Below are 27,851 nucleotides of genomic sequence, written 5' to 3'. Positions count from 1 at the left end.
GGGGTCAATGAAGTCATTTGCCACAACGAGACTTTAAGTCACATGAAAACATGTAGCCCAACAAATTATTTTCATTTACCTTGTGCTGTCCTTTCCAGTGGCAAAAGGGAGGTCTTCAGCGCCTATTTGGTCACCCTCCGGAAAAACTGAGCATAGCTCTAAGGCTGAATACAAATATTTGGAGCTTAGAATACAAAACACACATGCACAGCATACCAAAAGCAGAGTTTTAACAAAATAAAATCAGGAAAAGCAGGCAAGGGGGGATTACATTTAATGCAATCAGCCCATGATAAGCCACTGGGGCTGCTTCAGGTTTCCCTCAACATGCAGTGAGGGAAACTGATGTACCTAGACTGTACCAATGCCACTTTTGGCAATATGCTCACCACTGTGCTTGCATATAACCACTCTCCTTCCAGGATCCCTACACGATACGGGTAGGCATGTTGGCCTTGCGTGAAGTAGACTTAAGCGTAGGGCAAATGCCAGAGGCAGCCTCCACCCTACTGTGCTCATCCAGGCTGCATAAGCAACCCTGTGGTCCTTCCGGCAAGAGAGTGGGCAGCAACACATCAGCCTGTGCAGAGTGGCCAAGGCAACTGTCCACGGAGTCAACAGAACCGCCACTGCCTCTTTTGGGGAGGCGGGAGGCCTCTGGCCCTCACAGCTAGGAAAGGTACAAAGTCAAGTGTTTAAAGAACAGGCGTATCGCAGAACCCAAGGGTGTAATGACGATACACAGGTGGCCAGTGCGACACAGGAGGAGCAGCAGGGAGGAGATGGAGAGACGAGGAAGCAGCAGCATCGTGCAGCCAAAAGCTCACCAAGCTATGGAAGAGCTAAGCAAGCATGTCCAACGTCCAGGCCGGTCTTCTCTCCCACCTGATATCCTCCCGATGTTTGGAGTACTCCTCCCATCAGCCTGAGCCAACACAGCTGCAGCAGTCCAAACATCTGGAGGGCCCCAGATGGGGAAAAAGGCTGGTCTTGGTGCTGGGGTTTCTCAAGCCCTGGTCCCTGCTCGAGAGCCTCCCCACCTACCGTCACTTGAAGGCTGGGCCTGGAATGCCTGACCAAAGACATCTGGAGCAGCCCCAGCAGCTTCCCCATCCTCCTGGTCTTCGTTCTCAGTGTCGCATTCAATGTCGCTGTCGCTGCTCATGCCCGGCAGGAGGTGAAGGACGTGCTTCTGGCAAAGCCCAGCTGCTCACAGCGAGGAGGAGGAGGAGGAGGAGAACAGACAGCTTAGAAACCAGGAATTGCTCTCCAAAAGGTGCCAACAGGTTTGTTCTCTGCAACGGGGCTCTACAAAACCACTCAAGCTTCCCAGCCCCTGCAGTGGGCCCAGGAGGCAACATGCAGCCTTGGAAAAATAAAATCATTTAATGGAACATGCATTCGTTGCTGGTCCTGGCTGCTATGAGCGCCAGCCTCCGTGACTGGGCCAGCCTGCCCCTCGTGTGACCCAGCAAAGCGATTCTTAGGTTCTCTTGGAGGCTAACACATACTTTGGGGGACGGGGGATGGGGCTTGCTCAGCAGCCAGAACCAACCACACTGGCAATTATTAGAGAGGTGGATCATTGTAACGAGAATTCAGCTGAAAGGTGATCCATATTTCTTTTTCTCTATATCAAGGTTCCACATGTGCGGCATACAACTCAATCCTCAGTGCATTCAAAAGGAAAATCCATCAAGATCACATATTTAGGACTGCACTGTTAGCCACATGTTGTTTTCACTGCAGACCAACTTAATCTCTTTTCTACTCTAACTTCAGGAAATCCACCTAATGACAGTCTTTGCTGCCTTCTGCAACAAGTAGCCAGCGGCCAGCCTGCCCTCTCGCCATCAGCAAACCACTTTTTATAAAAGCTTCCAAGTGAAAACATTATCTATATTTAGCAGCCAAAGGCAGCGTCATAACCTCTTCAAGCAGGTTCACACCAACCAGCTTCACCAAGCATGACCCTGCAAGTCAGGACAATACTCCAGATTACACACAGGCTGTAAAGCATTATCTGGGGTGTTTCAACAGTTAGGCCAAGGCACAAAAGGGCTTCTTTTAAGGAAGGTACTCTGTTTCACATACAAAGAGAAGCTAAACATCCGAGTGGGGTTTCCCTAGTCCAGACCATTGTGCTATGACACCAGGCTCCCAATTTACTTTGTCCTTACATGTTAACAGAGAACCACCAACATTCTCAATCACTGTGGCTACAAAAACCCAAACTAAAAAGGTTCCGCTACCACCAATTCCCCTATCAAAAAGGAAATTAAGCAACAAATGCAGTTTTCCCTGGGATTTTCCACAATGCAACTTAAAAAAAAAAAAAGCGTGCCTGCCTTCTTCCTGCTGCCTCCTACGACAGCCAAATGGCAAAGCAGAGTGACTAAGAAGGAATTTCAGCTTGATGTCAGACGTACACCCTGCAACGCCTCCACACAAGGCTGCCCGGAACAGGTAACAGCGGTGGATGCTGGCACCTCAGTGCTGGTTCCAGGCAGCATTCATCACATATTAAAATTCAAATGACTGCAGGGGCAGAAGGCAGCTCTTTGTAAGAAAAGTGTGTGAGAGTGGTGGGGCCGGGATCTTCCAAATGGCACAATCTATTCTGTGCCTCAGGGTGGCCTCTCGTTTCCATAGGGAAAGGCAAAATTTCCCCGCTGCTGCTAAGCTTGCTTTAAGCACATTCTGAAGGCGCAGGAAGATCCCCAGTCATCACTGAGAGGAATATGCAGCAACCGGAGCCCACCGCTCAAGAGCTGAATAAGCCCTTTACTCTTTCACACAACATCTTTCTACGAGGTAAGCCATGAATTCCTGTTTCAAAGATGGAAGAACCGAGGTGAGAGATGGGAAAATGTTTTCCAAAGACAATGCCCGAACCTCAGTGCTTAAGTAGAAATTTCTTCCAAAACAGGTTGGCAAAGGCTGGGTTAGACATACCTTTCCACCTCATAGTGGGTGAGACCATGGCAGCTTCCTCAAGAGTGGAAGTGGATCCCCCAAGGACCCAAGGGTGGGGGGGGGGGAAGGGTCCCCCACCCTTCCAATCAAAGTTCCACTTTATCTGGAGATGTCAGTGACTGAACCAGGGGGCCTCCTGGGTTCAGAGGATATGCTACAGGCTCTCTTTGCAGGGGCCAACGACAGGTTAGGGTTCTGCATGCAAGGCAAGTGACAAAGCCCCCGCCCACCTCAGACCACCAACTGCAAGTACTAATTCAACCTCACACCCACCAAGAAAGCTACTGAGTACAGCTCAGCTTTTAAGCTAGCGACCTGCAAGATTCCAAACAAGCGATGAATTGTAAAAGGTGGAAGGTTCATTTATAGACAACTGCAGCTGCTTCTTAAGCTTTGCAATACTTGAATCTGGCTAAATGACAAGGACATTGGGTCCATAACGCATTTGAACAGCCATTCCCCCATTTTTAGGTTATTGGGCCCCTTCTTTCCAGAACACAAAAGAGGATTAGGTTTACCTTCTTCTGCACCTGCTGAAGCGCCATCAGAGAGCTCCACCTGCAACTCCCCAGCTTCAGTGTTGTGTTCCAAGTCAGCCGGCTCTATTGTTTCCACATGGCATCTATTTGAATTGGACAAAAAAGGAGAAGGCAAGGTAGGTTGTTGCAAAGCGCCCAAGGATGTTTAGTGCTACATGAGGACTGTCAAAAATGTCAAGCTTTCGTTATTTAAAAAGGTTCATGTTTGCTGGGGTTAATCTGAATCCATCCAAACAGTTAGCAAGTCCAGAAAGTAGAGTTTCCATGCCCAAACTTTTAAATAAGAACATTAGGTTGTAAGAAGAGTTCTGCCAGATCAGGCTAGTGGCCCATCTAGTCCAGCACCCTGTTGTCTCCGTGGCCAGCCAGATGCCCCAGTGAGAAGGCCGCAAGCAGGGCCTGAGCACAATGGCAGCTCTCCCCTCCTGCAGGTTCCAGCATCTGGCTTGCAGAGGTTTTTTGGGACCTGGGGGCATGTTTGGAAATTGTAAGAAACCTTCATGGGCACAAAAAAATATTAATTTCACAGAAGAAAACCTGGTGATGCTCAAAAACTCCTTTCTAAACAGGCAACATACCTAACACACACACACCAAAAACAGAAAAAAGAGCAGGCCCATCCAAATAAACTCAGTTTTAAAAAGGGGGTATCTGAGGGCTGAGAGTCCATGGTAGCCACAGGGTCCAATTTGGGGACCCCAGCATTAGAGGGCTACCTGTCTTTTCCAAAGGACCATCCACCAAATTGCCCCCTGCAAATACCGCCCCTTTAAGCACAGCACTAGACCTCACTGAACCAGGCTAACAAGTACCAGGAACACAAAGTACAGCAGGCAGAGCATACACTTTTCTTTTCTTTTTGCAAAGCCTGCAGAATTTGCATTTCAGCCACCAGAGAAAACCATGGGCTGCTTTTCACTTTTGGTGGTTTTCTGTAGGCAGGTAACAATATTAGCAGTGAAGAGATCTAGAGGTGCCAGTTTCACTCCAAGAGTGAAAAGCAGAGCGGGAGTGGGGTGGGAATGAGACAGGCCCCAAGTAGAAGAATATGGCATGAAAGCAACAAGGCGGGACTAAAAGATGATCTTCTTGAAGCCATAAGCCGGTTCAATGGTGCAACATAAGCTCACCCCACAGCAGCTGCTTTCCTGGCCTTTTCCACAGGCATTGTGCCATTGAAGACAGACGCACCCACGTCAGGACCAGAGACTTCACACTGCCTGTCTTCGGGCTTAGACAGTAGCTCTGAGGCACTGCTGCTAGTCAAGGCCCTGGGGGAGCCATGCCTACTGCTGGGCTTTGAGTTTCCCGGGCAACCTATGGGAAGCAAGGCAAGTTTGTTATGGGGATACTCACGTTGTAACGAGGGGCTTCCAATATTGCAGCAAACAACAAAGCCGGCACTTTGTCAGCCCTGGATTCAGCGGGTGATCTGGAGCATGAATAACAACGTTCTGTCGCAGGGATAGCCAACGGGGTGCCCTCCAGATGTTATTGGACTCCAACTCCCACAAACCACCACACAGCATGGCAATGTTCAGGGAGGGGGGAGCTGTAGTCCAGAAACATCTGGAGGGCACCATGTTGGGTTCCCTTGTTCTATTGTGTTAGGTCTTAAACAGCCATTCGGAACATCCATATACAGTAGTTTATTTCATTTAATTATTATTTTATTCATCAAATTTATATCCCACCCTTCCTCCCAGAAGGAGCCCAGGGTGGCAAACAAAAACACTAAAAACATCTTAAAAACAAAAGACTTTAAAACATATTAAAACATCTTTAAAAACATATTAAAAAGCAATTCCATCACAGACACAGAGTTGGATAAGGTCTCTACTTGAAAGGCTTGCTGAAAGAGGAAGGTCTTTAGTAGGCACCAAAAAGATAAGAGAGATGGAGCCTGTCTAATATTTAAGCGAAGGGAATCCCAGAGAGTAGGTGCCACTATACTCAAGGTCTGCTTTCTATGTTGCGCGGAACAAATCTCCTGATAAGATGGTATCTGCAGGAGGCCCTCACCTGCAGAGCGCAGTGATCGACTGGATATATAAGGGGTAAGACAGTCTTTCAGGTATCCTGGTCCAAGCTGTATAGGGCTTTGTACACCAAAACTAGAACCTTGAACTTAGCCTGCTAGCTAATGGGCAGCCAGTGTAGCGGGGCTGTTGGCGATACCTTGCCCCAGTGAGCAGTTGTGCCACTACATTTTGCACCAGCTGCTGCTTCTGGACCAACTTTAAGGGCAGCCCCACATAGAACGCATTGCAGTAATCCAACCTGGAGGTTACCAGTGCATGGGCAACAGTACTCAGGCTATTCCGGTCCAGAAATAGCTGCAGCTGAATCTGGTAAAAGGCACTCCTAGCCACTGAGGTCACCTGGGCCTCTAGCAACAAAGATGGATCCAGGAGCACGCCCAGACTATGAACCTGCTCTTTCAGAGGGAATATGACCCCATCCAAAGCAGGCAACTGACCAATTATCAGTTGCCCCAGCCAGCATGGCCAGTGTTCAGGGAGGGTGGGAGCTGTAGTCCAGCAACATCTGAAGGGCACAGAGTCCAGGCACCAGCCCAGGGCTTGCACACCCTCTCCCGATTCAGATGTTATAGAGAAACAGAGCTGGGTATCCTGAATATACTGCTGACACCTTGCCCCAAATCTCCTAATGACCAGGGATTTCTCACACACACTTATAAGACTATGAGTTGCCCAGTTTATACCTTCAAAGGAAATCTGACATTCTCCCTTTAAGTGAAGATGTCCATCCCCACAATCCATTGCTCTTCGCAGAGACAAGCTGCCTGCTGCTCCTGTTCGACTAGCTTTGGTTGAATGGCTTTTCTTATTTGTGGCTGCAAAATTTAAAAAAGATAAGCCTGCAATATCAATATAACCAGGAGAAAAGACATGCTGACCAATGCTGTCATCATCACATATTTCATGTTTGACTTTGAAAACAGGATAGCACCCCAAAAGGCTCTTGGGAGATGGACCTTCCCTTCCTTAGGAGAAGCCTCCCCTCATGCTCTGCTGACTCTCCAAGATTAATTGCTCCCTATCGCTTAAAATTGGTGCTACATCTGAAGTTACTCAGTATTCAAAGCTGAACACCTAATGGTACTTCCACCATCTAAACTGATTAAAAGCCTCGTTATTCCAATTCTGGGGTCTGGGAGACCACAGAGTGCTTAGGGAGAGGCTACGGTTCAACGGGAGAACACATGCTTTGAATGCAGAAGGTTCAATCTCAGGTGTCTCTAGCTGAAAGTATCTTCAGGAAGCACCGACAGAAAAGACCCTCCTCTGCTGGGGAGCTGCTGTTGACAAGACTGAGCTGGAGGGACAAACTGCCTTACCTGGGTAAGGCAGCAGCTTAGGTTCCATATGTACGTCAAGTGGCTCCTCCCTAATTCAAGGATTTATTACCCTGGAGATTAGCAGACCTATATTTACACCATCTAAGAATTGCAGCTGAGTCTTGCTCCCCACTACTCTTGAATTAACACTCCAAATTACAGAATTGCCACAGCTTCATATGTGCAGAGCCTATTTACAAATATAGGGGAGCATTAAGGCTCACTCATTTTAATGTTCTGCCCTCTGCTTTACTAACTGACCAAGAGGTTTCTGCTCAATGAACATCTTCGCTGCTGTAGAACTGCCGGGGGGGGGGAGGGGGGGAGGAGAGAAAATCTGTGGGTCATGTTCTTTTATATTTCATTTTGTGTAAGAAGCCCGGAACGGGAGGCTGATTCTTCCTTTGTTAAGAACTCTACCCAAAAGATCCAATGAAATTCTGTTATCTGATTGTATAAGTGATTATTCCTACATTGCTGAAAAAGGCAGCTAAATTCTAATATAAGTTAGAAAGCAGATGGTAAAGTAAGAAATCCCTTTCGGCTCCTCTGTCTGTTCTCTTATTATGTAAATGACCCTGTTTGTGTCCATTTCTATTGGTCTATGACTGTAATAAATCAAATCAATCTGTTTGAAGCTTTGCTTCATTTAAATTCTAATGAATTATTTATACACCAGGCATGCCCAATGCAGTCTATCAAGCAGAACGTAGCTTGACCTTTTCACCTACATAGGTCTGCAAAAACTTGGAGGGCATCTGGAGAGCCATAAGAGGCAGCGGGCATGTGCTTGGTGTGGCTGGTCACATTGCACAGGCCTGCTGTGTGAAATGCCAGGTAACCGCAACACCACCATACTGCATATCTTCTGGACTGTCAACACCTGCATGTTTCAACACTCCCCTGCACTGGAATTCTTAGAATCCCAGGAGGCCACAAACGTGGATAAAAACACTCCTCAAGAGCAGTTAAACCTTACAAAGTCAAACTGAAACTGAAAAACTGTATAGACTTCCAAGCTGCTGGACTTGCAATCTGTTTTTTTAAAATACCTCTTACTGGAGAGGTTTCTTAAAAACCATTCCAGCAGAACCATGTCTGCATACTACCATTCCCTTTTGTCGCCTTCGGTGTAGCCGCACTCATGTCTGGGCTATTAAAAGGCTGTACTCTTCTGTTCTCAGAAAGCTAGACAGATCCCATCCTTCAGAAAATGTCTGCTAAGCCCCCCCCCACCCACTTACAATTCCGTATGTAGCAGCTAGAGAGGGATGATTTGGTCAGCAGCTCTCTCCCAAGTTCTTGCAGCTTGCTATGGCTCTCCGTCCCACAAGTAGCCAAGGGGCCCTGGTCACCAGGAAACAAGTAAGCAGTTGGCCCGTCAGAAGAAGTGGCATTGCTGGTCCGGACCTCCGACAGCTGGTTCTTCACATCTGACATTTTACTGCGGACTTCGGCCATCTGGCTTTTCAACCTCTTCAGCATCTTCAAGTCTGGCGGGACACGCCACATGGCCTGGTGCCTCCGCTGGTCCCTCTCTTTTAGAGAATAGGATGCTTGACAGGAAGGAAGTGGCAAAAGTGTTAGAAGGCCAGTAAGAGAATGCCTCTGGTGAATGCATAGACAGCATCTACCTGGGCCTGGAGGTGGGGGAGACCTTTTCTGCCCTCCAGTTACTTCTCCTAATTACAAACAGCAGTTTTAAAGAAACGGGAAGTGCACTGACAACCCGCAAGGCTCAGGATTTCATTCAGTGATGGCACCTCACCAGTCTGATAGACGTACAGACCACACATAAGTACAGAACCAGCATTAGCTATGCAGTCTGCACAGCAGAAGTGAGTATGGCTGGAAGCCAACGCAAAGTGGCTATGTGTTGACACTGATGAACGCGAACAGAAGCCACAAGTGCCCTCACTTTAAAACCCTGGTCTTGCTCAGAATGATCTTGTAAGGATGTGTTTGAGTGAATGGAATGATATCTATTTCCAGTGGTAGTTAGATGAAGTACTGTTTATTGCTACAAAGGGGGCTAGCAGTTTAAGCGCTTTGCTTTGTTTAATGATATGACTGATGTATAGTGGTTGGGAAATGAGCTGATTTTCTTTTGTCTGATTGTCTATAACGTTGTTTAAAAGGGCTGAATTTATATTTTTACTTGATTTTTATTAGTAATTTTATTTCCTGATGTTTAGAGGATATTTTGTTCAGTTGATTACTATGTATATTATGAATTTTTCTTTCATTTTTGTAGTTGATTTTCATGTGCAGGGATTATGTTGATACTATAAGAGGATGTTCTGTTTAGTTGTTAATTGTGTTTTATAGACTGTAGAGATTCTTTGGCATTTTTTTGTATTTGTTGTATAAGATGCTTTAACTTATGTTGCAAACTGCTTAGAGTCTTGTTTAAACATAAGCAGTACAGAAACTGTCCAAATAAAATAAGCAAGCAAGCAGGTGGATATGTATCAGAATGCATATTTAAGCCCTTAAACCTGCACTCCAGTAAGACAAGGGGTAATTTGTCAGATCTCTTCCTGTGCCCACCCAGAGAATCAGGATACGTGTACCATGAAACATGGTGATGGCGGCTGTGATGAAGTTTGCCCCCATCATCATCATACTCCTAGCTGAACTTTAAGAACTCCTAACCTGGCAGCAGGCATCGCCTACCAATGTCCCTCTCCTTAAGAATCTGGACAACTTAGCCATCTCTCTTCCTACCAATAACACGAAGCCTACTTTATATTTTGCGAGACTGAATCAACCAAGCTCTGTTCCAGACTCTCTCTCTCCCCTCCCTATCTTTAGAGCCGACAGTATGAGAGGCGTTGTTATGGAGAGAAGAAAAGAGTATCTGTGTGTACCAGATGGATCATCATTTTCTCTTCTGCTCTATTAAGTCAACAAAATGGTTGCTTCAAAGTGACCTGAAACAAGGCATCGGGGCTCCAGGCCAATTAGCCCCAAACAAACAGTAAATGTTTTCCGATTCATGGCTAACAAGAGGAACATCTGACCTTCACTGGCCTGTTGCAACAGAAGGACATGTCTAGTTAAGCCACCTTTCCTCTGGTAAGTGTCCACTTAAGGCTAGGAGATATCAAAATACAGCAAAGGTTGGCCTGAGGTCATGTCTGCCTCTCTCAGTGATGAGGTCGCTGCCCTCTGGAACCTCAGGTGTGCTATCTTAAAGCCATCTTAAACATCTGGAGCAACAAGTATGCTGCTATAGGAAAAAAAGAACCGTAATGTATTATTAAGGGCTTGCCAGGCCAGACAATCATATTATTTTTTCTGGAGTTTTACAAACTGATCTGTATATCCACAGTAGATGCGCAGCTCTATCGGGGTGGTGGTAAGAATAGTTAGTTGTTCCCTTATATTTTGTAGCTAATTAAAACAGATTTCTTCTGTTTCTTTGCATGTGCTTGTATCTTTTGTTTATGACCCCTTTGTACACAGGAAGAATCAAGCAGCCAAAAAAAGAGACTGAATCGGCTCGCTCCCTTAGGTTGGTTGGGAAATTTGAGGCCTTGTGTAAAGCGTAGGAAGAGCCCGGCTGCTAGATCAGGCCAAAGGGGGCCCATCTAGTCCAGCACTCTGTTTTCATAGTGCCTAACTGGATACTCATGGGATGTAAGTCACGTATGTACATGTGCTACTTACATAAGACCTCAATAATTTATTGGGGTATCATTCCAGAATAGGAAGGGGGAGGGATTCTCAGCAAATTTTAAAGGTGTCCTCTGGGAAATGGCCAGGATAAAACTGGACAAAAACAGCATAATCAAGAGAATTTGTTGTGCCTGTTTTTTTAATGCCTCCTAAATAGCTGGAGACCTGTTGCTATCAATACAAAAAATCAATTAGCATTTTATTATGTAAAGGGACTGATCCTTTGACATTGAGATTTAACACACGAGTCTGTTTTCCTAGTTTTGCAGAGTATAGAACCAGTTTGCTATCAAGAGATACTGATGCATCTGAAACCTCAGCAGGACGACAAGAACTTCTACTTGCATGGCCTAAATGACACCCCTGGGCTCTTTCTCCACCCTCCTCTTTTACCTGCTGTGGGGCAGAACTGGGAAGATGGGTGAAAGGGCTGGTTACACAGCGGGGAGGGCACCTTGGCTGGGTGCCCTGGAGCTCTCAAAAGAAACAGGCACAACCTCCAGACATCGACCAGGTAACCCTCACATCACTTCCTTCCCTTCTCCTTCTCAATCTTTGCACTGGTTCCTGGATGGACTGTATTTATTCATTTGGAATATTTATAAACTGCTAAACATTACAAAATGCCATAGAAGTGTACAGCCACAATAAAAACACAATCAACAGAGCTCTCTAAATCTGATACTGCCTGCAAGGGAACTCATCCTTCTGGAAAAGGCTGTACAAATAGGACAGTTTTTAGTATTCAATAAAATGCCGACAGCGTCAGAGCCTGTCTAACTTCAATGGGCAACATGTCCCACTGTGCTGAAAGATCTTGCTTGTCAAGCCCTTTTTACTTTCCTCCCTCACTTAAGGCTCAGGTGAGGCTTTAAAGATGACATGTAGCTCATTTGGCTGTCATTAAAACATACTGATGACAGGTATAACTGACGTGGAATAGGATCGCATGCCAATTTGAGACTTTTGTCTGCCATGTCCTTGGTCATTTATGCCTTGTCTCTTATATCTTTTGGAGAGCGTGGAGAACTCCTTGCCATGCAAGATACACCTGCTGGAATTATTAGAAGTGCAAGAGCCTCATCCTCTTTTTTTGTCTGGCCACCCAAGGCATCCCCCCCCCAATCCTGCTGACCAGAGAATACTTTCTGCCGCTTTCCCTCACTCTCCAGGAATTACCACCACTGTAGCTAGGTTTCCTGTTGTCCAAAAGGGCCTGAACCAAACGCCACATCACTAGTTTAGTAAACGGTGGGCTGGATCCAACTAAGCTCTACTCACAGTAGATCCACTGAAATGAACGTATGTTAGTCATGTCCATTAATTTAGTGTGAATAACATTTGATACAACCCTAAGGTATTTAGTATCCAGTTCAAGCTTAGCTGTTCTGGATGGCCCTCTTCCTACTTCATGCAAGTCCCCTCTGTTATCTTCAGGGTTTTAGGTCAGCCTTCTGCAACCTGGTACCCTCCAGAATACAACTCCCATCATCCCAAACCATTGGCCACGAAGGCTGGGGCTGATGGGAGTTGTAGTCTAAAACAGCCTTTTCCAATGTTTGGGTCCCCAGATGTTGCTAGACTACAGTTCCCGTAATGCCTGACCATTGGCCATGCTGGCTGGGGCTCATGGAAGTTGTAATCCAGCAACATCTGGGGACCCAAACATTGGAAAAGGCTGATCTGATTTGTGGGCTGGGGATGAGGGAACCAGATCGGTGCAGCCTATAAATACTTCCCAAACAGAGACCCTTTATCACAGACACCAGCCTAGCCTTGCACAGCTGTACCAGACAATTCCAAGACACGCCAAAATTTCAACCCAAACACACAACTGGATGATGTATGTACATTCTGTTGCTTCACATTTAAAAACCATTCAATGCGCCACAAAAAAAGTACTGAACAGGAAATCATTCAGAAAGTCCCACCATGATAATACTGATGATTGTATTAACATGGCAGCAACTTGCACCATACTCCTAAATATATCACATGAGATTAACCACTGTTGATTTCAATGGGAGTTTATTTCTCTGGACTTAAGTGGTAATACTTTTTCTGAACCCTTAAGCTGCAAATAAACACTCTTCACTAAGAGAAACCAATTACTTAAGGGAGCATCACAAATGAGGAGAAACAAGGGAAATGAACATGTTGCAATGTTTGCCTAGTCAGATGAAAGCACTGGGGGGGATGGGGAGCAGATTCCACCCACTCACCTCTGTTCTGCAGAAGTGAAGCAGGAGGGCGTGGCTGGAGGCCCCACAAGTTTTCCATCCCGTTCCTGTCCTTCAGGTCCAACAGGTGTATTAATATTAAAGGGTCTATGTCAAGTAAGCTGCTACTGGCAGAAGAGCCCAGGGCGCTTCCTCCCCGTCTTGACATGCGGCTGCTTGCAGCGGGATAGCCATGGCTCCCACCTGGAAAAAGGAGGAGGAGACTTAGCATTTTTATAAACCTTTGCCAGTGTCCAAAAGCGCTTCATGTTGATCAGGGGAGGCCTTGTAAAGTTAGGGAGTGTTATTATCCAGTAGAGGCTGCTGCCGATTGGGACTGGTGAGGCAGAAGGCAGAGAGGCCAACAGGAGGTGGAGCCAGAGCCAATGATAGGCGGAGCTGACTAATTCTAATTTTGTTCCATCCTTCCCCCTGCTGAGTTCTACAAGGGGCAACCCTGACACTAAGGAGAAGAGGAAGCCGGCAGGCAGCATCACCCCTTGGATAGCTGCAAGGAAAAAGGCAGGCAAGCAGGTGGGGGCTGGCTGAACGCAGGCTAAGGTTGGTGGGGCAGTGACACATCTGCCCTGATGGACCAGCCTCCACTGTTACTATCCATCTCCCTAATACCAAATTCAGCTGGTGAGCACTGACAGGACTGTAGGCAAAGTGCTCCTGGTGCAAAACTCTGTGCAGGGAAACAATGTATACCGTTGCTGGCTGTAGGTTAATTTAATTGGGAAGATCAACTCCCATATTAAAATGCACTAAGGGCCTCTGGCAAAGCAGCTAATTAAGAACAAGCGATTAACAGAATGGGTGATTCCTCAGAACTGAGTGGGTTAGACAGACACCAGTGAGGGAGGATTTTACAGACAGCAAACACTTAAAAAGAAAAAAGATAGAGAACACAATCAATCACTTAGTTCTGCAGACATTATACCTCTCTCTCTGTTCCTGTAAAGGGGGTGGTATTAATCAGCTAAATATGAATTAATTTCCTAGCTCAGAAGGAATTCTATCAGAGGTATAATTTAACTGTCGTATGCCAGTGATTGCTATCTGAACCACAATAGGATTTAGACAGCTTATAAGGAGAATTGCAATACAACACCATCAGTGCTTCCACCCCATAAGATAACTGACAGATCTTTGCCAGCAATGGCATTTAAGAGCTTATTTAAAAACAACCCTTCATAGATCTTTAAAAATCCCAGTCAGAGATGAAGAATCTGAGTCTGAATTACAATCAAATTTATCATCAAGGAATTATTCACTTGAACGTATCTCCACTTGATGCTTAAGAGGTTCATACATTTCATCCCTCCCTCACCTTAATAAGGAAATTAATGCAGTGAAATCATTCAGCTGTTTAAGCGAAGGTGTCAACCCTTTTAACGGCAAGGGGAAAATGAGTAAAAAGTACAAGAGGAAATTAATTATTGGCCCTACTTAAGAGCATAAACTTTTTTCTTTTTCTAAAAAAAGACAGACTGGGAAGTGTCAGCATTCCATTGATGTTCTTTTTAATGTCCTCTAAAAAAAAATAAAGCTGCAGACCTCCCACGATTGCAAGCCAATGGGAAGACTGCCTTACATTGCAATAATCTCCACACACACGGGACATGATGCAGCAGTTCCAAAAATAGAAAGTCCTGCAGAATACACAGCTCTGCATTGCCTCTGACGTGGCAGTGAGAGGAAAGAGGAAGATGGAGAGCAGGCTCCACATACAGAAGTGCCGCTTTATTGGGGGGGGGGGATAAACAGGGGTCTCCATCCATACCTGAGGCACCTGCTGTTGCAGAAGCTGCTTCCTCCACAAGATCTCCTTCTTCCAACTCCATGTTGTGATTGTATTCCACATCATTCTCCCCAGACCTTAGAAGCAAATTAAAGAAAAATTTAAAACGGAGCTCCTGTTAAAAGCTTGTTCTGAAAAACTCACTTGCTCTCCAAATAATTTCACAGATTTTAAACTGCACCAATTAACAGCTTCATTGTTTTATGAGATAAAACCACTATTTCACACATATACTAATGTATTTATATCCAATTCAAGTACTAGCACCCAAGGCTCAGTCTATAAATGCAGCAGAATGAAGTGGTAGAAGGAAATCTTCCATTTCACTATTTTTGAAAGCCTCTCTTCCCATTGGAGAAGAGGAGGGAACACTGAATTTGAAATGAAACAAAAGATCTACAGTCAGTATGGGGAGCCTTTGACTTTCCAGATGTTGTTAAACTACAACTTCCATCAGCCCTAGCAAGCATGGCCAATGGCCAGGGATGTTGTAATTCAGCAACATCTGGAGGGCCAAAGGTTCCCCACATGTGGTCTAAAGGGGTTTCATCTGCAATGGCAAATGGTCCAAAAAGCACACGACCATCTTCTGATGAGGCTCAAGCAAGTTTCTGGCCACACAGGCAGCCTGGATGAGAGGCTGCCCAGAAGCCATATGAAGGCCACTCAGAGGAAAGAGCGCGCAAGTAAATACATTCACACATGCAAGTCAGTGCAATGGAGCACTGTGAGCTTGAGAGAGAGTTAGCATAACCCTCATAATCATTATTGCCACATTCACAATTAAAAAAACTACCCAACACTGTGATTAAGCATATGGATTAGCAGTAGCCAAATTTACAGCTCAATCCTACTCAAAATAAACTAAATCTGAACAAATTCAGTCTGCCCGTATAGTCATGCAGCCTTATAAAGAAGCCTAACATTCATAAGTGCATATGAATGCAGCTCACCTTAGAAAAGCATTAATCCTCACTGTGATATGATTTTTTTAAAAAAGAAAAGCAAATGTAAAGTAGCAAATTTTTTTTTTAGAGTAGCAAGGTAAGCAAAGTGGGCCTCCACGGGAAGCCAAAACTCAGAAGCTATTTTCCTCCACTGGTGGGAATGGCATATAGTCTGGGCAGCTTAAAATTTGATCGCAGCATTTTATTTGTCTTGATGAGTTGTTAACCACCCAGGGAGCAGCAACAATGAAGGGTAGGATTTTTTTTTCTCAACACAAAGGAGCTTCCATGTCAGAGAACAAAGAAGATGGCAGAATGAAGAGAGGAGATTTCTGCTGCCACTCACATGGTCTCTTCATCGATATCATTTTCTTCTGTGTTGCTGGTGGCTGTTGAGCTAGCAGAGGAACTGCTGCCATCTAGATGGTTTGCCTCATCCTCCCCAACAAGATCGACATCAAGATCACCGTCTGAGAGCTCATGCTGTAACATCAGAGAATGCAAAAATGCTTTGAAATGAGACAGACCCAGTGTACAGGGTAGAAGAAGGGTAGCCACTGTGGTGCCCTCTGAATGTTCTTGGACTACAACTCTTTATCAGCCCTAGCCAACATGGCCAACAGGAAAGGAGTCCACAACATTTGAAGGGCACCATGTTGGCTATCCTGGTGAAGAGAAAGCTGTAACTCTATTTTTTTAAACTGGTTAACTAGAAAGAAGAAACGAACTCTGGAAGCCAGGAACACACAATACTTCATTCATACCCCCAGAATTCAGGGGGTAGCCGGCCCAATTCAAGGAAAGAGAGCTCTGCTAGTGTCCTGTGCATTAGAACAAAGCAGAGTCTGGGCTTTGCTTTCACTGCATGGAATGCACAAGACTAATATGTATAAGGCCTGCTTACTGTAGCAAGCGAGAGGTACAGAGTGGCCAAAACAATATTCTCCTCTTCTGAAGGAGGATGTGGTATTAGCTGCAGAAGGTACGGTTGGACTTACCGTGAACGGTGTTTCTTCATGGATACCATGAGGTCTCCACGTGGGTTATAGTCCCCAATCAGCTCGAGACAGGAACCTGTCATAATTTTTTCTTGGCTCCTCCCCTTCTTACTGAGGTGATGCCAGTTCTCTTTCTTGACCAGCTCGGAACTTCACCTCAGTGTAACATAGAAAGAACAAATCAGAAGATATAACAACAGAGTAAGAGCAGATAACACAGACTGCAGATGGATTTCCCAGCCCCTCATAGGGAGGGTCGTGGAGACCTCATGGCATCCGTGAAGAAACACTGTTCACGGTAAGTCCAACCGTACCTTCTTTCATGGATGCCAGTGAGGTCTCCACGTGGGACGTACCAAAGCTCGGCCATAGGGTGGGTCTATTGAGGAAGAACCTGCTGGAGAACCCTACGACCGAATGCGGCCTCCGCAGATGCGTATAAGTCCATTTTGTAGTGTTGGGTAAACGACGAAGGTGAGGCCCAAGTTGCTGCCCTGCAGATCTCCTCCAATGGGGCATTAGCTGAAAAGGCCACTGTTGTGGCTGCCGCTCTAGTGGAATGCGCCGTGATTCCCTGTGGCACGGGTTTACTGAGTGATCTGTAGGCTAAGGAAATACATGCCTTTAGCCATCTAGCTATAGTTGAGTTTGACACCTTGTGGCCTAGAGTCGGAGGATGGAATGATACCAGCAGAGATTCCGATCTACGGAATTGAGCTGTCCTATTGATGTATACCTTCAACGCCCTCCTCGCATAGAGGGAGTGCCATGCCCTTTCCATGGGGTGTTTAGGATTTGGGCAGAACGTGGGCAGCACAATCTCCTGTTGCAGGTGAAACTGAGACCTGACCTTTGGTATGAAGCTAGGGTCGATCCTCAGTACAACTCTATTGTTATGGAAAATGCAGAGGTGTTTTTGCACTGATAGAGCCTGAATCTCTGATATCCTGCGTGCTGACGTGATTGCTATGAGGAACGTGACTTTGAAGGTGAGTATTCGCAAAGGAACCGTCTGCAGGGGTTCGAATGGAGATTTCTGTAGTGCGGTCAACACTGTATGGAGGTGCCATGAAGGAAATCTGTGCACTACTAGACGCTGATAACGGTTGCTCCTCTTAGAAATCTCTTGAGCAGCGAATGTGACGCTGGAGAGACCCCTTCGTCTAAAGATAGAACGGATGCAAGCACCGATAGCTGACGTTTGAGGGTGTTAGGACGTAGACCCTGGTGGAGGCCGTCCTGGAGGAACTGCAGGATATGTGGTGCGGATGCCGTCATAGGATTGGTGTCATGCGCTGTACACCAACGCAGGAAAGCTGCCCAAGTGGATTGGTATATCCTGAGCGTAGATGGCCTACGTGACGCCAGGATAGTTGCTGTCGCATCAGGTGAAACATTTAATGCTAACAGCCTGCTCTGTTCAACCTCCAGGCGACTAGCTGAAGCCAGGCTGGGTCTGGGTGGAGGACCGGTCCCTGATGTAACAGGTCGTGTCGATTTGGAAGTGGAAGGGGGGTTCTGACAGACAGCCGGACTAGGTCTGCAAACCACGGTCTTCTCGGCCAGTATGGGGCTATCAGGACCACCTGCGCCTCTTCCCTCCTGATCTTGTGGAGGACTCTGGCGAGGAGAGGAGTTGGTGGAAACGCATACAGTAGGAGCTGTGGCCAACTCGCCGTCAGTGCGTCTATCTGTTCCGCCCCACGCATGTGGAATCTTGCAAAATATCGAGGGATCTGATAGTTTGTGTCCGAGGCAAAGAGGTCCACCTCTAATTTTCCGAAGTGTTGTTGAACCATCAGGAAGACGCTTCTGTTGAGTGCCCATTCCCCTGGGAATATCTGACATCTGCTGAGCCAATCCGCCCGATCGTTCATTGCTCCCTGCAGGTATTCCGCCGATACAGATTAAGGCGCTGCTCTGCCCAGGACAGCATGGCTATTGCTTCTCTGCTGAGGAGCTTGGATCGGGTCCCTCCTTGTCTCATTATGTATGATCTGGTCGAGGTGTTGTCTGTTTTGATCAATACATCGGGGTAGTGAAGACTGGGAAAGAAATGCTTCAGCGCCAGGTGAGCTGCCCTCAGTTCCAGCCAGTTGATGGGCCTGGCTGTCTCTGGTGGACTCCAACGTCCTTGTACAAAGAGATCCATATAATGAGCCCCCCAGCCCCAGAGGCTGGCATCTGAAGTAATTATTGCGCGAGGCGGGTCCTGTATCGGGATCCCCCTGGACAAATTCGAGTCCCGATGCCACCAGGTGAGAGACTGACGCACTTTGTGTGGTAAGGCAATCACACGGTGTCGCCTCGAGGCGATGTCTCTCTGGAACTTGATCAGAAGATGTTGAAGAGGACGTGAATGAAGTCTGGCCCACGGTGTAACTGCTATAGATGATGCCATCATCCCGAGCAGTTTTGCCAGGCGCATCAAGTCTGATTTCGTTTGGTCGCGTATGGAGCGTGCTATGTCTGTGATGGCCCGGATTCGTTGTGGCGCCAGCGTTATAGTTTGAGCAAGGGTGTCTATCACCGTGCCCAGGTGTATAAGTGATTGCGTGGGGTAGAGGTGACTCTTTTGAACATTCACTAAAAAACCGTGGTTTTGTAGGAAACTGAGTGTAAGATTTAAGTCTTTGTTTGCCTGGGTAAACGACTGAGACCTGAGAAGTAGGTCGTCCAGATAAGGGGAGAGGTGCACCCCTTTCAGACGTAGGCCTGAGAGTGCTGCTGCCAGCACCTTGGTGAAGATCCTGGGTGCCGTGGCAAGTCCGAATGGCAGGGCTTTGTACTGAAAGTGTTTCTTGTCGTATGTGAACCTGAGCAACCTTCTGTGCGTGGGGTGAATTGGAATGTGCAGGTAGGCCTCCTTGAGGTCTATGGATGCCAAATAGTCCTGGGGTTGGAGTGCCTCTCTGATTGAAGCTATAGTTTCCATCCGGAAAGTCCAGCGTTTCAGGAACTGGTTGACAAACCTGAGGTCGAGCACCCCCCTGAATGAACTGTCCTTTTTTGCCACCAAAAAGAAGAGGGAGTACACTCCTGAGAACCGTTCGTCCATGGGGACGGGTTCTATAGCTGAGATTTGTAGAAGGTGCTCTATTTCTGCTAGGAATGTTCCGTTTTTTGTAGTGATGTCGGTCTGTGTGAGAAGACGAAACGTGGGGGTGGATACTGATGTAACTCCAGTCTGTACCCGTCTTTGATAATGCTCAGGACCCATTTGTCTTTTGTTGTTGTCTGCCATTGGTTTAGGAAGTAATTGAGTCGACCTCCGACAGGTATAGAGTCAGAAACGTTGTTGTGGTTGACGCTGCTGCCTAGTCTGGTAGGACTGCTGTCTATTCTGGTGGAATCTCTGTGGAGGCTTCTGGTTTTGCCAGGGAAAACGGGAGCCTCTAAAATCACTCTGTCTGTTGCTGAAGAAGGGGCTTGAGCCACGAAAGGAATGCGTCTGGAAAGTGGGAGTATAGCGTCAGAATGGCTTTCTTTCCTCTTTCCCCTGTGAGGGCAGAACTTTCTTTTTATCCTTATTGTCCACCAATACCTCCGCCAGATTGTCTTCCCCAAATAATTTCCCACCTGTATATTTAGCCGTAGCTAGATTAAATCTGGATGCATTGTCCGCATCCCAATGTGAAAGCCATACTAGGCGCCTGGCTACCACTGCCGTGGCCATAGCCCTGGCTGCAAATTGTGAGGAATCCATAGTAGCGTCTGCTACGAAGGCCATGCAGCGTGAGAGTTTTAAAATGGACTTTCGTAACTTGGAGACCTCCAGCTCCTGATTTGGGGCTAGGTCCTCAATCCACAGCAGTGATGCCCTAGAGAATACTGAAGCTGCTACAGAGGCTCTTATGGACATAGCCGTCGCTTCATGTACCCGCTTAAGTGCTAGATCTGACTTGCGCTGTATGGGATCCTTGAGATGAGCATCCCCATCCCGTGGCAAGATCGAATGTGACAGGAGCGCAGTAATAGGCCCATCCACCTCTGGGGCCCGCAACTGTTCCATAACACTGGGTTCTAAGGTATATAGTCTATTAGCCCAGTTAGTCCCTCTTTTGGGGTATAGCGGTAGCTCCCACTCCTGTTGAATATTAGCCAACAGCATAGGTGGGCACGGAATGCCCTTAGGCCCGGTCTTAACAGTAGGCAGTACCATAGCTGGCCTGGAGGAGGTAGGTTGTTCCTCAGAAGGAGCAGTCAGCTCCAGGGAAGCAATCACCTTTTTTAACAATGGTTCAAAATGAACTTCCAAAAATAGTCTGACCGAAGTTTGAGCCTCTGTTTCTGAGGCATCGGTCCATTCTCCGTCATCCATGGACCCTGTAGATCCGATTTCTGATAGGGCATCCTGGTGGTCCCGCTCATAATACCCCATACCCATAGCCACCAAAGTCTGCTCAGGGGAAAGCTGTCTGGCAACCTGGCGTGGTCTCTTACATGGTGGGGGGGCGGCTACTGCCGTAGGCTGTGGGCATTGTGGAGTATTGGGGGGTATCACAGTAAATGGTGGGACCTCCTCTAATAGTGCCTGCTTAAGTTGCCGAATTACGTCAGGTGAAAACAACTGTGCCAGCGTCTTTGAAGGGGTTATTAAAGGAGCTGGCATAGGCTGAGGAGAGAGCTGGGGTGGAGAGACGGGGGGGCCATACCGCCCATGGGCTTCCGTCGTTCCCTCATCCTCCGATCTGCTGTCGTCCGGCTGCTCCAGTAGATGGCGCTGGACTGCAGGCTCTATCGAACACGTCTCTTGAGTGCCACTCAAGATGGCCGCCGCCGCCGCCTTTTCGGCGGGAAAAATCATTAGGGAGCTGGAAGAGGCAGTAGGCGGTGGTGAAAGGCTCACTTCGCACAGTAGGCCTCCGCCCCGATTAGAGCTGTGCCGCGATGTAGCAGCGAAATTCAGGCTCTGACGTGAGGCTTCTTGCCTATGCTCCCTGGCCGGACGTTGCGCGTCCGCTGCAGCTGTTGCCGTCATGCCCAATATCTGCAGGGAACTGACCGCAGCAGGAGTTGGGTGCTGCCCTGATTTTTTGTGTCCCTTCTTGTTCTGGGATTGTGGGACAGACGGCGGCCGGGAACTGACTGCAGCAGGAGCTGAGTGCTGCCCTGACCCCTTATGGCCTCGCAGGGATCCAACCGCAGTAGCCACTGTGTGCTGCCCTGTTCCTCTAAGGGTTTTTGTCCTGGCGGTCTGAGAAGACGGCAGTGCTTCCATATCTCAGCCAGGAGAGAAAGAATAGGTACGAAAAGAGGAAGAGAAAGTTAATAAGAAGTATAGAAAAGAACGAAGGAAAATAGAGGAGCCGTAGGCTGATAGTCTACAGACGTGAGAGAAAAACAGCCAAAGGTTGTTGCCCGAGCTGAGACAGGAACAGAACTGGCATCACCTCAGTAAGAAGGGGAGGAGCCAAGAAAAAATTATGACAGGTTCCTGTCTCGAGCTGATTGGGGACTATAACCCACGTGGAGACCTCACTGGCATCCATGAAAGAAGTTAGCTTCCTGGAAATCTCTGCTCAAAAAAATTGTCTAGGCTTTAAAGATTAAGATAGATATGGCTGAAACTGCATCCTGAAATCTTCGAAGCCAAAGGAAGTTGATGAATAAAGTTTCCATCATTCCTTGTCTCACTCCCCACAATTAGCAAAACAAGAACATATTATGCAAAACAGCAGAATGCAGCAACACTTAACACAGAATTTGGATGTTCCAGGCACAGACTTTTTTGTATGTGTTTTTAGCACACATAAAAGTCTCCTTTGCCAGAAGTCTCTTAGTATCAAAAAGCGTGTAATCCATTTTGAAATTCTAACAACAGAATAGCAGTTAGCAAAATAGGCTGGCTACAATTTTCAGGTCTGGCCACTGCAAGAACAGGATACTGGATGAGACGGGCCCCCTTTGGCCTGATCCAGCAGGCTCTTCTTACATTTCCTCGTTACTGCAAATTCACTGGGAATATGGGGGCAGGAGAGGAAGATCCTCACATTGAAGTCTTCATACTGTGCTTTCTCCTCCTCCTCAGCATCTCTGACTGATGCTGCGCTGGCCACAGCCTCAAGAAGCACTTCCGAGTTTGGGCCTGACTTCTTTGGCCTCACTTCGAGGAAATCATCACTCTGTGGACTGAGATGAGTATCCGGAGGAGATATGCCATGGGATTTCTGGGTACGGGAAAGCTCGATTGCAAGCCTCTTTAAATTTGGTAGAAAACAGAAAAAACACACACACAAATACACACAGAACAGAAGATGCTGCTCTAAAGCACCTGACATTTATAATAGTGAACTCGTGGTCCCAAACCATGTGGTGACCAAACATGGTGTACCATGAGAAAACAATTATACGCTCCTGAACCCCCAGATTACCTACTCAGAGGAAATACCCACTGCACCTCTTTATGATTCACCGATCTGGCCTTTCCTCCCTGTAATCAGCCTATCATGGGGATAGATAGTTGTGCCACATCTCTGTATTGGATGCAACTGGATCATTCAGTCACTCCTGATGCACAGATGCAGCAGCAGGTTTACCTTTCCTAAGAGAAAGCTTGCCCAGAACACTAACTCTGTACAGAAATTCGGAAATAGGTTCCCCCAATGGCAGGTAACTCTTACATATAGAATCATAGAATCATAGAGTTGGAAGGGGTCTATAAGGCCATCAAGTCCAACCCCCTGCTCAATGCAGGAATTCAAATTAAAGCATTCCCGACAGATGGCTGTCCCGCTGCCTCTTGAAGGCCTCCAGTGTCGGAGAGCTCACCACCTCCCGAGGCCATTGGTTCCTTTGTCATGCTGCTCTGACAGGACGTTTTTCCTGATGTTCAGCCAAACTCTGGCTTCCTGTAACTTGGGCCCATTATTCCATCTCCTGCACTCTGGGACAATCGAGAAGAGATCCTGGCCCTCCTTTATGGAACAACCTTTCTAGTACTTGAAGAGTGCTAACCTCTCTCCCCAGTCTTCTCTTCTCAAAGCTAAACATGCCTCATAGGGCTCTGTTCCCAGTTCCTGATCATCCTTGTTGCCCTCCAGTTTGTCTGCATCCTTCTTAAAATGCAGTGAACAGAACTGGACGCAGTACTCAAGATGAGGCCTAACCACTGCCGAATAGAGGGAAACTAGTACTTCATGTGATTTGGAAACTATACTTCTGTTAATGCAGCCTAAAATAGCATTTGCCTTTTTTGCAGCCACATCGCACTGTTGACTCATATTCCGCTTGTGATCAGCAACAATCCCAAGATCCTTCTCACGTGTATTATGGCTGAGCCAAGTATCCCCTATTTCCTGGGAGTAGAACTTTGCACTTATCCCTGTTAAATTTCATCCTTTTGTTTTCAGGCCAATGCTCCAGCCTATCAAGATCCCTTTGAATTTTGTTTCTGTCTTCCAGAGTATTGGCTATCTCTCCCAGTTTTGTATCATCTGCAAATTTGGTAAGCATTCCCTGCACCTCTTCAACTCTATCATTAATACAAATGTTGAAGAGTACTGGGCTCAGGACTGAGCTCTGTGGTACCCTGCTCGTTACCTCCCCTCAGTTTGAGAAGGAACCATTGATAAGCACTCTTTGAGTATGATTCTGTAGCCAACTGTGGATCCACCTGATAGTTGTTCCATCCAGGCCACATTTAGCCAGCTTGCTAATCAGAATATCATGGGGCACTCTGTCAAAAGCATCTGGAGAGGGGCTGTAGCTCAATGGGTAGAGCACATGCTTTGCATGCAAGACATCCCAGGTTCAATCCTCAGTATCTCCAGATAGGGCTGGGAATGTACCCCTGCCTGAAACCCTGGAGAGCTGCTGCCAGTCTGTGTAGACAATGCTGAGCTAGATGGACTGTTGGTCTGGCTCGACCTAGGCAGCGTCCTAGGTATCTAAGGGTAAACCTTTTGAAGCATGCCTCCAATTTTAAATTACTAAAGAAGTGCACCTCAACTCTCAGAGGTCTGTGAAAGACAACAGACTAAAGGAATAATATCCAAGATTTCATTATTCAAATCATCCTAATATACCTGCCCCAATATTTGTTACCTCTGTAGTCAATGGCTATGTTACCCAATTTCCCTTAACAATTGCCATTTATGCATCACTGCGCTGCTTACCTCTTTAAGGTTATTTATTTGTTGGACATAGCTGGTCTGAGCAGCTTCCAGCTGAGAAATGTACCAGTGCTGATCCCGACATTTCTGGAAGAAGGTGGGTGAACGTACCTGGAACCTTTAGAGGGGAAGGGGGGAAGACTTAACAATGCTTAAAGAAGTTCCATGCAAGAATAATACATTTGCTGTTAGCAGTCTGTTTCTCTGCCAAGCTACTACAGCAAGCCTGTGTCACCACAGTTAAAGAGCAGGGTCTAGAAAAGCAGGGGCAGAGCTATCCACCTCCATCCCATTTGCCTGTAAAAATTGGGGTTACAAATTTAAGTCAGTAAATTAAAGCAGCTAAAGCTGAAAGGTCACAACCTCCTTGTTTATTTTGGTTCAGAAGCGTTACTATAACTGGGATGAAAATTATATTTACAACCCTTTCTTGTAGCAATGAGGACTAAGTTGCTGCTGGGTTCTCATACATCAATATCCCCTGCCTCCCCCAGGGATCACTTTGGAGGTTTGGCCATATCTATTTAAATGGAAACGGATTAAAAGGCAATGACGACACAGCTAAAATTCTTTAAAACTCAAGGCAGGCCTATTAAAAATGTTTAAGCTCATTTTCTCACCATTCATTCTCACTAGCACAACCCTACATGACTGATGGGAGAAGAAGGTTGCTCCCACGGAATTTAGGATGTAGCACCAAGAGGTTCCTTTTTCTACCGCCCATCCCACAAAAGTCCATCTATAATGATCTTGCATCCTGACAGCATCTGCACAATAGGCTTCTCCCTTACCTTAAGATGACAGTGTCATTCTGTCTGTTTAAGTAGCCTTCATTAGCAAGCAAGTCCAGTCGAAAGAACCTGTTGTAACCCCAGCACTCCCCAACTTCAAAGTCAGATGCAAATTCTCGAATTATATTTTTAGCAGGATCATTAGTGGACTGGTGGACCATTTCCACACGGTATTCGTACCTTCAAAACAAGAATGCCACAGGCAAGCAGAAACTAAGTCAACCAACAGTAGACCATGACCTTATACAGAAGCATGTATTAACACTTATTATTTTTATAGTGCCCGCCCCAATACAAGGCATGTTTGCTATCAAATACCAAGCATATCATCTTTCTACAAGCTTTTATTCATTAAAAAAATTTTTAACCTGCCTTTCAGGGCACACTGCCTTCACAAAGGCCGCCTGCAAGACTCACACACAGGAAAATACAATTAAGTAACAAGCAAAACTGTAGCAGCACAATTCATCCAAATGCAGACTTGAATAAATGTGTCTTCAGACTGTTTAAGTTTTTTTTAAAGACCAGCTTTGACGAGGCAATAGACATATCCCTGGGATATTTTTTTTAAAAAAATGTCGTAATGTACATGGATAAGGCTATATAGACTGACAGACAACCAATGCCAGAAACCTGCGATCGTCTACTGCAGGCTTTGCCAACCTGGTGCCCTCCTGTTGTTGTTGGACTAGTTTTCATCAGAGCAGACCCGTTGCAGTCAATGGACTTAAGTTACACTTACTCCAAGTCCACCAATTTCAGTAGAACTACTCTGAGTATGGAAGTGCTGGATGCAACGCATTATTTCAATTTTACTTTTTATGAAATGCTACATAACTGGAAATGGGAAGCTGACTAGCTAAGGCTGAAAAGGTGCAGAAGAGGATGGTTTGGGGCCACTACAGATGATGTGATGCCTTCAGGATTAAAATACAATCAAAATTATTTAAAACATGAAGAGACAACCTTTACTTCTTATTTTGCAGACCTTTAAAGAATACTCTGTTAGCTATAGTTTACCTCCCCAAACTCTAAGCAATCAGAGATGAAAACCAGCTCCTGTAAAATTAGGATTGGCAACCAGGATTTCTATTTAGACTGAGAGTGACAGGCTCAGTTCCTTGTCAAGTACACGATCTGACTGTGGCCATTATGAAGACTTTCAAGTTTGAATCCAAATCATTGTTTCAAAACCTGCTCAGAGACCAAACTCTTGGTGAACTAACATTTTTGGAAGATAGCCTCTCTTTTACCTGGAAGACAGGCAGAGCAAATTCAGCAGAACACCTCGGTCAAATATTCCCTTCTTGCCAAAGATGACTGTGAAACTAAATTACCTAAGCCACTCCCCCCCCCCAGGCAGTGGGCATTTAAGCCAATAGTCATCCACCCTCAAAAATATCCAATAAAGTATTTAGTAGCCATTGTTAATGGCTAGAGCCAGCTGTCACATTTACAGTATAGCACAATGAGATACTGTGTGTCTGACTTATGGACAGATACCACAGGGATCAGCACCCTGTTTCTTATTATTATTATCATTATTATTAATTTGATTTATTACACACTCTTCAGGTCTCAGGGTGGGTCACAACAATTTAAAATAAAACACTGAGAACAGCTTAAAAATTACAATTGTAAGAACAGAGTAGGGGTTCAGGGTGGGCATATGAATATATATTAAGTGTCCTAGGCCCAACCCAATGCCTCTGGGAAACCCACAAGCAAGATATGAGGGCAGCAGGCGTCTCCCACTGTTGTTCCCAAGCAAGTGGTGTCCAGAGCTAGGCTATCTCTGACCACAGATTACGTTTCGTCTGGCCATGTCGACGGACAGCCATTGACAAACCTCTCCTCCACAGTGGCTGTCTAATTTAATTAGATTTTAAGGCCATCTAAGCTTTTGGTCACCGCCAGGTGCTGTGGCAGAGAGTTCCATAAATGGTGTGTTTTGTAACAAAAGTACACTATAAAAGCATAATGGTAAAAACTGATAAATGAGAAAAATGGGGTTGCGCATGCGCAACTCTGCAGAAGAGCAGGATTAAGGTTTCCTTTTAACAAAAAAAGCTGTGATTTTTAAAAAAAGAAAGTTTCCAGCCATTACATGGTTACAAATATATGCTTAACATAAACATAAAAACATTAGAAGAGCCTGGCTGTTGCATTCAGCCAAAGGCTCATCTAGTCTAGCCTTCTGTTCTCACAGAGGCCAACAAGATGCCCCAGTGGGAAACCACAAACAAGACCTGAGCATAACAGAACTTTGCCCAGCTGCGATTCCCATAACTGGAATTCATACTGTGTCCAACAGTGCAGGTGGAACATGGCATTTCCCACAAAGGATAAGGCTTAGTGAAGTTTCAGCAACCAAAGAGGTGGCAGAGGAAGACTGAGTGGGTAAGTCATGCCCTGCACAAC

The 27,851-nt window shown here is 46.2% G+C and overlaps 1 protein-coding gene across 3 annotated transcripts in view; it reads right to left on the bottom strand.

Annotated features, from left to right (window-relative positions):
• Positions 1–27,851, bottom strand: part of TRIM37 (tripartite motif containing 37) — a 51,407-nt gene that overhangs the window by 1,188 nt on the left and 22,368 nt on the right. For 2 of the 3 annotated variants that reach the window (XM_061605098.1, XM_061605099.1), the window contains 12 exons: positions 25,431–25,610; positions 24,643–24,757; positions 22,519–22,725; positions 15,874–16,010; positions 14,563–14,657; positions 12,780–12,980; positions 8,121–8,432; positions 6,241–6,372; positions 4,646–4,832; positions 3,495–3,598; positions 1,045–1,206; positions 80–164 (listed from right to left, as the gene is read on the bottom strand). In XM_061605098.1, coding sequence (XP_061461082.1) covers positions 80–164; positions 1,045–1,206; positions 3,495–3,598; positions 4,646–4,832; positions 6,241–6,372; positions 8,121–8,432; positions 12,780–12,980; positions 14,563–14,657; positions 15,874–16,010; positions 22,519–22,725; positions 24,643–24,757; positions 25,431–25,610 — 1,917 coding nt within the window. The remainder of the gene's footprint in view (positions 1–79; positions 165–1,044; positions 1,207–3,494; positions 3,599–4,645; positions 4,833–6,240; positions 6,373–8,120; positions 8,433–12,779; positions 12,981–14,562; positions 14,658–15,873; positions 16,011–22,518; positions 22,726–24,642; positions 24,758–25,430; positions 25,611–27,851) is intronic. The other variant, XM_061605100.1, reaches the window with a different exon arrangement.

This window comes from Rhineura floridana, chromosome 21, assembly GCF_030035675.1.
Source record: "Rhineura floridana isolate rRhiFlo1 chromosome 21, rRhiFlo1.hap2, whole genome shotgun sequence".
Lineage (NCBI taxonomy): Eukaryota > Metazoa > Chordata > Lepidosauria > Squamata > Rhineuridae > Rhineura > Rhineura floridana.
This window is presented reverse-complemented; position numbering and strand designations above follow the sequence as displayed.